General features: G+C 47.1%; 6 protein-coding genes across 6 annotated transcripts; 3 read left to right on the top strand and 3 right to left on the bottom strand.

Annotated features, from left to right (window-relative positions):
• Nucleotides 1-353: 353 nt before the first annotated feature.
• Nucleotides 354-1,827, bottom strand: FPRO_06858 (uncharacterized protein; the record flags this gene model as incomplete). The annotated part of the gene is made up of 2 exons (XM_031228182.1): nt 354-1,498; nt 1,548-1,827. 2 exons carry the CDS (start codon nt 1,825-1,827, stop codon nt 354-356), a joined length of 1,425 nt encoding a protein of 474 aa, XP_031078544.1.
• A 2,066-nt stretch (nt 1,828-3,893) lies between these two features.
• On the top strand, nt 3,894-4,601 carry FPRO_06857 (uncharacterized protein; the record flags this gene model as incomplete). Its single annotated transcript, XM_031228183.1, has 1 exon — nt 3,894-4,601. The coding sequence occupies one exon, from the start codon at nt 3,894-3,896 to the stop codon at nt 4,599-4,601; it is 708 nt and encodes a 235-aa protein (XP_031078545.1).
• Nucleotides 4,602-4,730: 129 nt separating this feature from the next.
• FPRO_06856 (uncharacterized protein) lies at nt 4,731-6,799 on the bottom strand (the record flags this gene model as incomplete). The annotated part of the gene is made up of 2 exons (XM_031228185.1): nt 4,731-6,688; nt 6,739-6,799. 2 exons carry the CDS (start codon nt 6,797-6,799, stop codon nt 4,731-4,733), a joined length of 2,019 nt encoding a protein of 672 aa, XP_031078546.1.
• A 1,756-nt stretch (nt 6,800-8,555) lies between these two features.
• Nucleotides 8,556-9,686, bottom strand: FPRO_06855 (uncharacterized protein; the record flags this gene model as incomplete). Its single annotated transcript, XM_031228186.1, has 1 exon — nt 8,556-9,686. The coding sequence occupies one exon, from the start codon at nt 9,684-9,686 to the stop codon at nt 8,556-8,558; it is 1,131 nt and encodes a 376-aa protein (XP_031078547.1).
• A 635-nt stretch (nt 9,687-10,321) lies between these two features.
• FPRO_06854 (uncharacterized protein) lies at nt 10,322-12,160 on the top strand (the record flags this gene model as incomplete). The annotated part of the gene is made up of 3 exons (XM_031228187.1): nt 10,322-10,510; nt 10,560-11,015; nt 11,084-12,160. The coding sequence occupies 3 exons, from the start codon at nt 10,322-10,324 to the stop codon at nt 12,158-12,160; spliced, it is 1,722 nt and encodes a 573-aa protein (XP_031078548.1).
• Nucleotides 12,161-12,714: 554 nt separating this feature from the next.
• On the top strand, nt 12,715-13,559 carry FPRO_06853 (uncharacterized protein; the record flags this gene model as incomplete). Its single annotated transcript, XM_031228188.1, has 3 exons — nt 12,715-12,967; nt 13,014-13,225; nt 13,272-13,559. The coding sequence occupies 3 exons, from the start codon at nt 12,715-12,717 to the stop codon at nt 13,557-13,559; spliced, it is 753 nt and encodes a 250-aa protein (XP_031078549.1).
• Between the last annotated feature and the right edge of the window lie 56 nt (nt 13,560-13,615).

A 13,615-nucleotide genomic window follows, 5' to 3' on the forward strand; every position in this document is an offset into this window, starting at 1 on the left:
AGGGAGTAAAGTTTCCGAGCTGCAGAGTCCACTCGCAATAGATTGAAAGAAGTTGTTCGGTGGCTCACCGCTATACATAGGTATTTCGTAGATTCATTCGGTAGGCATCGTATGCTGTACAATATCACATGTCTCAAGTCGGGAACAGGTAGCACTACATCTGATGAGTCGACCAACCTTGAGAACCTCGTGCAGATTTGTCGCACAAAATTGGCAATAAGGCTTTTATTATTGATGCAGTGTAAACTAGTACAAGAAACTTCGCAAAAATTAGAGGTTACATCCAATTTCACCTCTCCAGTCAGAGGTCGATAGTAGCAGCAGAGCCCAGTACAAACTCCCTATCGATTAGACTATACCTTATTTCCAGTGGTCACAAGCCCTCCCAGAATGCCGCCAACACCCTCGATCACACCATCTAGAGATCCCCTGGAGACACCAGCATAGCTTCCGTACGACTCAGCGTAACCAGGGAACTTCTCAAACAGCTTCATGTTCACCTTCTGCAGCTTCGGACAAGTCTTCCCAGTAAGCGGCTGTAGAAGCTTGTCCGCCAACGGCGTCAAAGCCTTGGTCACGTCAGTGAACTGACTTCCAAGAACATCAGGCGCAGCAGCCATAATGATCTGCATAACGAAGCACTCAAGATTGTCGCCTTTCAACAGCATCGCAGTGTTGAAGACGCCACCGGTGAGATCGCCGATATCGACACCCGAGAAGGAATTCACCTTGCCGGTGTTGCCGCCAATGTTCAACAGACGAGGATACTTGGCAGCATGCTCTAGGACATCAACGAGAAAGTCAGGAATGGAAAACTCGTCTTCAACGGGTCGGCGGTCCGGGATGCGCTCCCAACCCTGATTGACTTTGAAGTTTCCAGGTTTATTGCCCTTGACGCCAAAGAAACTGGTAAAGACCTCACGCGAAAGATATCCCTCGGGATACTTACCGGAATGATTAGCCATCATGCGAGGAGGGAAGGAATACGCAGCCGGCGAGACTAAGATTTCGGCAAAGGGTGAATAGAGGAAGTGAATGTTGATCTTTTCCGAATCTCGGAAGCTCTTGTAGTGAAATGGTGCAAGTGCAGAGTATTGCTCAGGCGCAGGAGTGTTTTCGCGGATGGCATTCCAGTACTCCACGAAGCGCTCGAGGATGACATGGTAGTTGTTGCCAGTCACATAGAGATCTCCTCTTGTGGCGCTGACATCAGACTCATACTTGTTGTGACTACCGCTGAGGCCAGATGGAGTGCCGAGAAGGCCGCCACCGTTGAGAATGTTCTGACTGAAGCGGCTTGGACCCCCGATAGAGTAGCCGGGGTTGAGAGAGACTAGATTGCCGTTGAAGACAGTGCCATAGACGGCAAGGAAACCACCGAGGTCAAGGCTCATGCCATAAACCTCATTAGTAGCCTTGATGATAGTTTGCATGTCTGCGACACCGTTTCTCGGAAGGTATCCATGGTTGGCCAAGGCATTGAGTCCAGGGCAGGGTCCTATACATCATTAGACTGACCTCATGAGGATGAGCTGAAGATGACTTACCTCTTTGATCACCAGCTTTGAGATTAGGAGGCAGGAACTCGTGCTCGCCAGAAACACTGATGCGCTGTTTCTCGGCATTGAACTTCGCAGCTCGCTTCTCCTTCGCAAAGGGGCATTCACCTGCATTCCTCTTCTCTTCTTGGGAGTAAGCACATGCTACATGGCTTCGCTTCGCGTGCTCTTGATAAGTCTTGAGCTGCTCAGCGCTCATTTGAGGGAACGCAAGAGTTGTTGGGAACAGGCAGGCTGCTGCGAGCCAAGACGACAGAGAGATCTTCATGGTGAAAAGTATAATGTGATGGGAGACAGGAAGGAGGAATTGCGGTTACTGCGGATAGATACTGGTGACAACCAGCTCGAATTTTGTACAGCTTCTGGCTTCTGAACCTCCCCTTTACTTTCTTTTCTTCTTTTCCATGTTTCGCTAATTATCTCCTTACAGTAAATCCGCATCGATGACGTTCTGCATTGTTGTCATGTCTCAGTAAAACAATTCAGCAACACAAATATCAGCCCGTTGAGACAGTTCCCATTTTGTCTTACCAATTGCCGATCTTCAAGGCTAAGATCTTGGCCATTAAAGATCACCCAGTCTTCATTGGCTTGGAGTCTAATATGTAAGTAATTTGTGAAGTTATGATCTTCAATAGAACCAAAATATAGATATTGCCGAATCTCCATTAAGCTAAAGGCAGTCTAGTTGAGTTTATCGAATGCTAAATATTATGCTTGCCATTGGAGCTACGGCGATTGGTGAACGCGCGCCGCATGTCCGTGCGATATTGGACTATTGGTGTGAAATAGTGAGCAAAGATACGAAAAATGACAGCAGAATAGCCGTTTCATGACATCAGTTTTAGCAGAACCGCACCTATTCTCGTACTTGTCTAGGGCCGTCTGAGCTAAAAGAAAAGTTGTATAGTTTGCTAACCCTGATGAGATGTAGTCTCGTCTTCAAAGACCTCTTTGAGAATCTCAGATGGGGTTTGAACATTGGCGTACACAGACGACCACCATCCTCAGTCAGTGGAGTCTCCTACTCGAGTTTCTTGCGAGTAAGAAAACACAGAACTCTTTCATGGCTCACGATACCGAGCATGCTTTTACAGATCTATAGATTGAGACGTCGTGACTATGAGCAGCTCAGAGACGCCTTCCACCGTGGCATCTTCAAGGTATTGATTTCTTAAAGACCATGGGTATGGTGTCCCCCAACTTTGCAGATCCTCCATTCGAGTAGACGGACCTTATCTCGGGATCGACGCCAAGAAGGATATGTACACTAGCAACTATTGCCGATCGTCGATTCAGCCTACAGCCCTAATACATGAACTGCCATTGGTGTGTTTATACGAGTATAACACGCGCTCGGCCCTAGACTCTAGCTTACCCCGTACGGTAAGGATGCATAGGTGAAAAACCTGCAGTTAAATTGACGTCGATTATGGATGGCTGTTCAAGCAAGCTATAGCACTGGCTACTGCATTTCTGTAGATCACAGTTTGGTGACAAATACGAATGTATGATGTTATTTCTTTAGAGCGGACTTGCTCCGGAAGCTGTGAGATCTGTGGTTGGGTGAGATTTATGACGAGGGAAAGCCCATATGCGCAAATTCTGTTACCTGGCCAGGATGGAAATCTCGAAGAGCATAAAAAAAAGAGTTTTTTAGCTAGCGACAACAAATTCCAGTGAGTCGCCTATTACCCTCATGTTTAGGGTTCTACTATCTTTGGGTGTTGATGCAACAGCAACATTTCTATTATCATAAGGTAAAAACCCCGGACTCTTATAACGAGGCTAAGATGAGCTATTGAGAACAGGAATATAAGCTTTGCTGTAAAGAATTCTCCTTCAGGACTTCTTTCCTATGTAGCCTTTGTCTACACTAAAGGGGTTTCACAACTTAAGTAAGAATAGATAGTTAACGGCCCCAAAATTTTCATTTTTCTAGATTATAGTATAGATTGTAAAGCCTGCTATCTATATGGACTCCATACATCGCAAATTGATTGCGATGTATCTTGTTCTAGCACAGAATGTTTCATCTAGTAGTCGATCGATGTTGGTAAAAGGCCGAAGATAGCGGCTCGCTCTTTTGCGAAAATACAGCCACGGTCTAAAATGCCGCCATGGACCCTGACTAAAAGCTGACACAGCAGCAGCAACATATTCATGAAAATATCAACAAGGTAGATTCGGACAATTGAGATGCAACAAGCCGAACGGGCTTCAGGCCGATTATCACAGCATAATATTGAGGTGGGTAACATATAAGTGAGCCCTTTATCTATACCTCTGTCAAACTGTTTACTATATCCTTTTCAGATTAAACGAGATTTCACGATGGCATCTCCGTTCTATGTTCCAGTCTCGCTCGATCATACCGCCCTTCTTCTCTCCGATGTTCAATCTCAAATCCTCCGACGTTTCTCTCAAGAAGAGCAGGCTGCTTATCTCGGCAAAGTCCTGAAACTTCTAAACTTCTTCCGCTCAGAGATCAAATCTCGTCGTGCCTCAGCCAAGGCAGAGAATTCTCGATCCCTGTATGACAATGTGCCTCTGATTATCCATCATACGCTTCCCTTCAACATCAACTCAAACGCATTCGTGTCGCCTTATAATAAGCTTGCAAGCTGGGTGGCCAAGCTCGAAGCTAGCGGTGCCTTTGCCAATGCGCCTTCTGACCCTCATCGTCCTCACTATTGTGTTCCTTCTGAGCTAGTGCCTCCGGGAGGCTGGGGAGGGAAGGATGAGATTTTGCTCGGTAAACTGCAACCGAGCTGTTTTGGGTCCTCAGATCTACTCGCTTACCTACGGGCTCGTGGGATCAGACATGTTGTACTGGTTGGATTGACGACTATGGGGAGCATTCTGAGTAGTGCGAGGGCTGGTGCTGAGCTGGACTTTCACGTTATCTGTGTTGAGGATGGGATTATTGATGATGACCCTGAGGTTCATGATTTCATCATGAAGCGTATTCTACCTAAGTTTGTTGACGTTGTCACGACCAAGAATATCGTGAACCTGGGAAAGGAAAAGTCAGGTGGCTAGATGGCATCAGACTTGAGACTAAAAATATCGGTCAATTCAAAATACATATTTCTTATACCAGTAAATATCCCAACAATATTGACTCCCGCCTATCTATCATAAAACATATCTCATAAACTCCAAGCCAAACTATGCATATCTATGAACCAATCGCGGCGCACTCGGCATCTGCGTAACGCCTCTCGTATGCTCAAGAGCTGGTGCACTTGATCCATCGCTGATATTTCCACTCTGCAACTGCGTTCCTCTCTGTCTTTTGCTTCTTTTCCTGATACACGAAAATATCACGCAAAGTACCAAGATCAGAATAACTCCACCAACTGAAGCCGCTGTTGCAATGACAGCTGTTCTGTTTCTGTCGAACCAACTTCCTGAGGATCCTCCTCCTCCTCTACTGCCTGAATCTCCATCGTCGTCGCAGTTCTGTACGTCAACAGGACATTGACTTGAACTTCCGTCGCACGTCTCTTCGGGATCGCAAGAGGATGTGCTTTCGCGGCAGACGAGGCCACTTGAAGCGACTCGGCATTCGTCAGTGCAGCATCCATCTGTGAGTGGATCGCACTCTGCACCACTACGGAGTTGGCAGGTCGAGGGGTTGCAGCAGGAATCTGGAGGGCATCGGTCTTCACCACCGCAGTCGCATGACTCGCCAGGTTCGACGATGCCATTGCCGCATTGACTGTCGTTAACATCGGGCACCTCGTCCTCACTGACAAGGCAACTCGTATCGACGTGTTCCTCGCCGATGCCTGTGCAGATAGTGCCGATAGTACAAGGCGAGAACTCCTCCAGACCAGGAGAGCTTTGGGGGTTCATGATGTACTGGTTCCGAGCATCGCAGGTTGTCTCACTTCTAGGACAGCAATCATCGGAAGGTGAGTATCCTGATGTCCCGCAATCGCCAGATGTACAATCATGAGAAGCCCCAAGGTTATGCGCCAGTTCATGCGCAAAGACCTGCCACTCCGAAGCTGTACGAACAACGACGTTCGCAGAGGCTGTACCGCCGCGACCCCATGATGATCCTCGTGATCGATTACACAAACTTCCAATCCAGGCGATGCCAACAGTTGAACCGCTTCGACAGGCGCTGAAAAGAGACCAGACAGCGTTATCGTCGCGAAGTCTGCCCCTCCATTGTGTAAATAAGTTTAGGCGGTCGTTTATGTCGACGTTTGCTGTGCAGGGAAGGTTCCAGGGCATTGATCGTGGTGCGTCAGAGGGACAAGATGGATCGCTTATGGTCAAATTCTGAATGGCGAGTGCGATGTTGAAGGCGTCTTCGTAGACTTGAGATGCGATATTGACTTGAGAAATGATGTTATCTCGAGCATCTTGCATGTTATCGAATTCTGCTGTGTACGAACAGTCGGCTGCGATGCCTATTAAGGCGACTCTTCGTGAGTTTGGACATCCTTCTGTAGACCCAATCACATCTCTTGGATCGAACCAGTCGTTGACGTCTTGTCGTGCTAGTAGAGGATGGTGGGTATCCTGGTTGTCGGAAGCCCGGCGACGTCGATCATTGTACCTGTGCGCCTGGCATGTCGGCTCATCTGAGGATGACCTTTGCGAAAGAGCTCCGTCGCTTTCATCTCTCGTTTGTTTCCATACTACCATTCGCTCAGATCTCTTTCTGAGTTGCCCGTCCTGAATTTGTCGCGCCTGGCGGTAATTCGAATCCAGCGAAATATGATGATGAGGACCATCATTGGTGAAAGTGCCTTCAATGACGTGTCGGCCTTGGCGATATCGCACCATTACTCGTGCCCATCCTACTCTTCTCTGTGTCTGCTTCTCGATGTCATTTACAAAGGCTGTACCTTTGTAAAGTAACGGACGTTGACTCTGAATATCAGTGATGACACCATGATTGTCTGTGGAATTAATGTGTTGAACGGTAGTGAGGCGCGATACAACATTTTTGGAAGGCTGTAGATTCAGTGTGATCCGTTGGTGTTCATAAGGAACCTCAAATTCGACCTGGAATGACGATGCCGAGTCGAGAGTATGTGGACTTTGAGAAAAGTCCAATTTCTCAATCGTTGATGATCGATCAATAGTATCTCTAGCAACAGATAACGCTTTATGCACATGTCAGTATTTTATCATCACGATACGAGCCATAACATACCTTGCACAGAATAAAAAGAGCAGACCTGAGAAAAGATCAAGAAAAAGGTCAAGAGACTCATAGCTTTCAGCTGTCCACAGATGTTCACCGTCACAGACCCTTTGAAACGGACATGGCAGAGTGGAATTCTGGAGAACCATATATGAAGATCTGACGTCGGATTTAGCAGTTTCAGAGCGGCATGACCCCCATCTATGACACGGGGACTGTACGCGTTCTCTTGGCCAGTTAGCGAAGCCAAGACCTAGGTGCGTCTGGGCGGGTTCGGCTTCTTCCAAGGCAGCTGAGCCACTCTGGCCTCGTAATTCAGGTAGTGTGATTTTCCTTTGTTACACAGATTTCGGAGTGCGGGTTGTGCGAGGGTTCTTTTTCACGGCTATCTCCATGGATATAAGTTTATGTGATATTTACTTGAGTGTTACTGTCTCAGCCTTGTATTGCTCTGACATACTGAAACTGTATCTACTAATTGACTTCTGTTCCTGTAACTCTTTGGCATATAATGTTTGAACTGTTGTTACTGATGATACTCTGATGGTCTCAGTTACATCCTCACATTAAGCTTAAATGTTTGTGTGCGGGAAGCCCGGGCTCCGGACCCCGCCATGGGCAGGATGACATCGGAGATGCTGACAAGGCGACGCTTCCTAAATCCGAAAGGCGAGAACCTTATCCACTCACGGGGTTTCAATGACGCCTGAGCTGACGTATGCCATCTTGGCATTGAAATTGTCAGCATCACAAATTAAGGCCGCGTGGGCATCTCAGAAGCCACTTTCTCTATCGGAATTAGTTATTAGAAGAATTTAAGCTTAATCTCGGATTATTTCTTGTTTCATTAGTGATTCAAATGGTCATGTCGAGATCAGGCTGAGGGGCAGACCAAGCCACCAGGGCAGACAATCATAACGTTCAATGACAATGCGACACAAAAGTCTGGATAAAGAATTAAAAGAAACAGCGGTGAAACCGGCAGAGAGGCAGCCAAGTACCCCCCGTAACATTCATCCTACGGCAGTATCATCATATGCAAGCTGCTGATGCGCTAAATTCTGCAAGCTCAAGAAGCGTTAGAGTGCAGCAAAAGCGTGCGTGGAGACGGCAGTGCCCGGATGCGTCAGGGTCTCTGCATCGAAGAATGCACCGAAGGAATCCACAAAACTCTATGACGCCGATGCAGTGAAGTGCCTATGATACGTCGCTGTATTCATGTACAAAACGAATCCTTCGATGGCAATTTGCACTGCCTGACGGAACAATCGTCAAATAAGACATGGCCTACAGCGCTTGGCATGAGTTTGTCGTCATTTTTTGGTGGGAGATGTCTCGGCGGTCTGAGCGGCCAAGTGCGCTTTGTGTCATCAGTCTTCTAATCCAAAACATGTTAAGGGTATCGTATACTCGGATGTAGCAACGCATCATCCTCAGAGAAATTCATGAATCCTTTCCGCTCAGTACCAATCATTCTTGCAGTCAGACATGGCATCGTCAGACTGATCTCGGCCGATACCATGACGAATGGACCAGTCTCCAGTCAGAGAATAAAACTGACTCCACCAGATTCTCTTATCAGATAAGATAAGAGATCCGGTCAAACAATCTACCCTGCGTGTTCACTAAAATCAACCAATGCCTGAAGATCCTGCATCACGTATGTTGATTGAGCACTTGCTATCATTGATTAAACAAATATAACTCGAGAGATCTGTCAGGATATATACTAAATTTATTTAAAGCGGTTTTCTCGATAACTATTGAGTGGAGTACGATCATGTCTCAGTTGCTCATAAACGCAATGCGCGACACTTGGTCAGAGTTCAAGGTGAGATGAGAACCTGGGAGAAAGGACCGCTTATCTTGGTTGCCCTCTCGAATGCCCCCGCAAACTCCTCCATGGGAAAGTTACCAACAGTCTGTACCGCATCAAGCCTCAGATACCCTGCTTCCACCAGCATGATCATGTAGCGCATGTCATCCTTGGTGTACATCCACTTTCCTTTGAGAGTGATGTCATTGAGCACGATGAACTGAGTCGGCAGTTTCAGTTCTTCATGTGCGCCCATCAAGCTCACCCGTCCACCACGACGAAGGGACATGATACAACTCTTGAAGTGAGTGCTAGTGATAGCCTTTCCCGGAGAGACGTCGAAGAAAGCATCCACCGGACCATCCTTGGTCAGCTCTTTGACATCATTCTCGACGTTTCCAGTGTTCAGAACTGTATTGACTCGTTCAGGGTCCAAAGCCTTTACCTTATTCAGAGTTTCGTTGTTGCGACCGACTGCGATAACCTGAGCCCCCATGGACAGAGCAGCGAGAACAGCAGCGCTTCCAAAAGTTCCAACAGCAGGGCTAATGATGACCTTCTCGCCAGGTCTGATGCCTATATCTTGGAGCCCTCCGAATGGAACCGAGATGGTCCAAAGATAGGCCAAATCTGCCATTGAGTATCCGAGACATCCTTCAGCTCGGTTTCCTGTGAGCCGATGCTCATCTAACGGAAAGCAATTCTCCAGCGGAACTTTGGCGTACTCTGCATAGGTGCCGTCTCGCCACTCACCCTCCATGAGCTTATTACTCGCGGTGCCAAAGCCTCCGGAGAGACCATGGAGGATAAGGGAATTGGGGTTATCTCGCGCCTGAATAAAGCTGTCGAAGAAGACGAGCTGTCCAAGCTTGAGAGAAGTCGCATCAAGCCCCACAGCGGCGACGCGGCCGATGGCACTAGAACCTATGACGAAAGGCTCAGGGTAAGGATAAGGCTTATGACCACTGTAAACTCGGTCTGCGTAGGTCAAGACGCCGGCTGACAGAACGCGGATCACAGCACTTCCGGGACATGGCTGAGGAGTATCCTGGGTGACTACTGAGATGTCATAAGGATCTCGAGTGGAATGAAGGACAAGTGCTCGGTGCGTCTTGGGGAGTGCTGCGGTTGAAGTTGCCATGATGAGCAGAATCGATCGTTATCAAGTTTTTTGAGATGAGGCCCTTGAGGTTCTGTGTGTAGAAGAATACTTTGTCTGCACTTGCTTGTGCGAGGCATATACTTATATACATTTTCTCTTTTTAATCTCCAAAAATAACTGTCCAGTGAATATGGTTATCCATAGTCAACACCAGTCAAGTTGCTACTATCGGCCCATCACTCAGGCCCTGGAAACAACAATCATATCACAAAGGATTAACTTCAATCTACCAATCAGATATGACGAAACCGGGCCCGGGTTTAAAATTAGTCTACCGCCCGCCATTTTATGTACGAGCATCCCCAGGCCACCCGGACTTAACACGATTTTAAGCCCGACGCCGTGTAGCACATAAGTTCTGGGCGCTCTGCCATTCGGAGCGGGCTTTAGTAGTCCTCGACCAATCGTTTTAAGTATCAATGGCCTCTAAAGCTCCCTCGATTAACGCCGAGTCCGGACGGTATCAAATTCGTTCGTGTAACACCTGCAAAATTAAGAAGACGCGATGTGACAAGAACACACCATGTTCGTCATGCGCTTCTTCGGGCAGAACATGCATTTATCCACCGATTGGACAGCGCGTGAGGCGAACGAAGAAAACAATTCTGGCTGAGATGGCTGGTCGCATTTCGAGTTTAGAGCGCAGCCTGGCCGAAGCGACTGCGCATGGGAATCTGTCTTGTAACAGCTTAATACCAAGCACGATTATGCATGAGCAAGAGTTGCCTCCAGAGTTGCCATTGAAAAAGATATCGACCGGCCAGTATCTTGATGAAATACTGGTAACTCGAGTCGTTGGTGAAGTGAGCCTTGCTAATACTGTATGATGATTGTGATGCTAATAAGTGTTAGGACGAAAGTATTGCAACTGCTCTAGCAGCATCGCGGCACGAGCAGAGAGAGCTTCCAAGCTCTCCCTTCGACGTAATGGGAATTATGTCCTTTCCTTGCTATACCCAACAGCCTTCTGCATTTCACCCTGGCAAAGCTGCTGCCGTCGAGCTTTGGAATATCTACCTGAACAATGTTGAAATCATCCTCGGACTGAAGTTGACACATATCCCTACCGATGAAGTCAGAGTTTATTCAACTATTGATGATCCTGTCACTGCAAAATTGGACGATCTTGCATTTTGCTACAGTGTCTACTTTGCAGCGGCTGTGTCACTCGACGATTCTACAGTGCTCTTCTTGGACAAGACCACGGAACTTCAACGTTTCAAAATGGGTATCGAACAAGCTTTTGCCCATGGAGACTTCTTTAATCGGCCAACATTGACTGGCCTAAGAGCTTTAGCTATATACCTTGTGAGCTTTACCCCCCCCCCCCCCCCCCACCCATCCTCGTGTGTCATGCCTAATCACTTGGAATCAAGTCAGCAATACGTGTTCATAATCGAGGGAAATCTGTTTGGATTCTCAATGGTCTCGTCATTCGGGTCGCTCAATCTCTTGGACTCTATAAGGATGGGATTAGGCTTGGCTTGCCACCTTTTGAGTCGGAGCTCCGTCGAAGGCTTTGGTGGCATATTATTACCAGAGATAGCCGCTCCGGGGAGGACTTTGGTCTCGAAGACCCAAATGACCTGCTATTGACATCTGATGTCAAGCTACCCTTGAATATCAATGATGCTGATCTCTTTCCGGGAATGGAGGAGCTGCCAGCGGAACGGACCGAATGGACCAGCATGACGTTCTCATTGATCAATATCGACTTGGCCAAGGCTACGGAAAAGCTCAGAACTGGCAACGCCTCAGCATCAAAATTGAGAAAAGAATGGAGAGAAAAAGTCTTTAAAGAAGTGTGTACTAAGACCAGGGCCAGACTAGAGAATTGCAACCCATTGACTCCGCACCAACGACTTACAGCCCACTGCACGGGCTTTCTTCTGCGCAAACTCGACTTCGTCACAAACCAACAATGGCTCATATCGCAAAACAGGGAGGTCAATGACTACGTACTAAAAGAGAAAACACTTGTCGCTGCGTTGGACATCCTGGAAGCGAGGACAGGTGGAGATGATCCCTTTCTCACCCAGTTTGCCTGGGCTAAGAAGGTTCATCCACAGTACCATGTAACATTATATGTTCTGTGGTACTTGTGCACTAAACCGAAAGGGTCACACGTCGAGCGCGCATGGTGTGCCATAGATAGCATCTTCAGGCAGGAGATGGCTTTTGACTTCATTGGCTGTACTGGAGCTAAACCAGCTGTTCTGAAGGCACTGAGGACTAAGGCTGAAACGCTGCGGAAGAATTTGGAGGCACCAAATGCACGTACTGGCTGTAACCTAGACCCTGCTACATCAACTGAGCTAGGCCATATCGATGACCCTTTGAAATTCATCGAAGGCTTCAATTTCGATGACGAGGTATTGGAAGATGGAGTTCCATGGTCATCGTGGACCTCACTACTCCAGGGGCTTCAAGCGGATCAACCGATGTTTCAATAAGATGATAGACATCTCTGTTTTGACCTATGAGCCCATATCTCTACATACAGCAATGTATTCTATTATCGAATCATGAGCCTAAACAAAACTGGCCTAAACTTATAAAAAGATATTCTAAGTCTGCCTACGCCTTTTCATCACTTAAATAAGAGGTCTTCAGTTCTTACTGCTAAGTAAAAGGTCTATTATTATAATATAGCTTTAAAGGCAGTAGCAGCAAAATAGTAGCCTTAATTATCCTTAAGTACTGGGCACATTAAATTGAGCCCATAATGGGATATAAATCCAAATTGCTAACCAGTCCTTAGCTAGAGAGGTAATAGATAAAAGCCTATATCAACGTAATAATTATACGAACATGCGGCACCAGAAATAACATTCACAGTGTGAGTGACCGCAGTAAGCTCATTCCGGACTGTGGCCGTGACGGCTTTGCAGAGCCATTTCCTTAAATCCGAAGGCCGTAAATCCGACCCATAGTTTATAAGGCGATGAATATTGGATGAACCAGAATTAAAGCAGATCTTCCTGTGTGAGTCTATGCAACAGAAAAGATGGCAACTATCCTAGTCACTGGTGCAAATCGTGGGATTGGTTACGCCATTGTGCAAGCCATCGCTACCCGCCTCCCTTCATCGACCATCGTACTCGGGTGTCGCAGAAAGGATACAGCACTAGAAGCGATTACATCACTAATTGATAGTGGAATAAAGGGTAAATTTGGACATGTCGAGTTGGATATTGAGAACGACGCTTCTATCGAAGCAGCCGTGTCATCTCTGGAGCGAGAATATGGGAAACTAGACGGTATGTGTTCCGAGCACTGAATAGGCCGGAGAGCTAACCATGACAGTTCTTATCAACAACGCTGGCAAGGTTGAGCGAAGATCATCAGATAACCTGGCGGATATTCGAGCAGCATCTAATTCTTGCTACAATAACCTTATCACCAGCAACGCTGTTGTCACGCACGCCTTTGGTAAACTGCTAAGGAAGAGTCCTGACCCAAGAGTCATCATGATCTCGAGCGCTCGCGGCAGTATGGGCAGAACAAACAATAGAGAGGTTCGTGACCAAAGACACATCATGTGCAAACGCTCATTTATTCTAGCTCCCTCCTGTTGCCAATATCGATTACTGCGTTTCTAAGGCCGGTCTTAATATGCTCATATTGCACTTGCAAGCTGCCGAGAATCACAGTGTGGATGAACCTAAGATAGCATTCTGGGCTGTGAGTCCAGGACACTGCAAGACGGCTTTTAACGGCTACAAGGGCAAGAAAGATCCCTTAGAAGGGGCCGAGGCGGTGGTAAGGTTGCTTGAGTCGGCTAAGGGGGACTTTGAACCAGGGACGTTTTGGGAGTATGAGAATGGTAACTTCCAGCAAGTTCCTTGGTAATTTCATTTGGAATTTTTGCAGAAGCATATGGAGTAGTAGAAGAATACAAGTATTTG

This window comes from Fusarium proliferatum (assembly GCF_900067095.1).
Source record: "Fusarium proliferatum ET1 genome assembly, contig: FPRO_scaffold003, whole genome shotgun sequence".
NCBI lineage: Eukaryota > Fungi > Ascomycota > Sordariomycetes > Hypocreales > Nectriaceae > Fusarium > Fusarium proliferatum.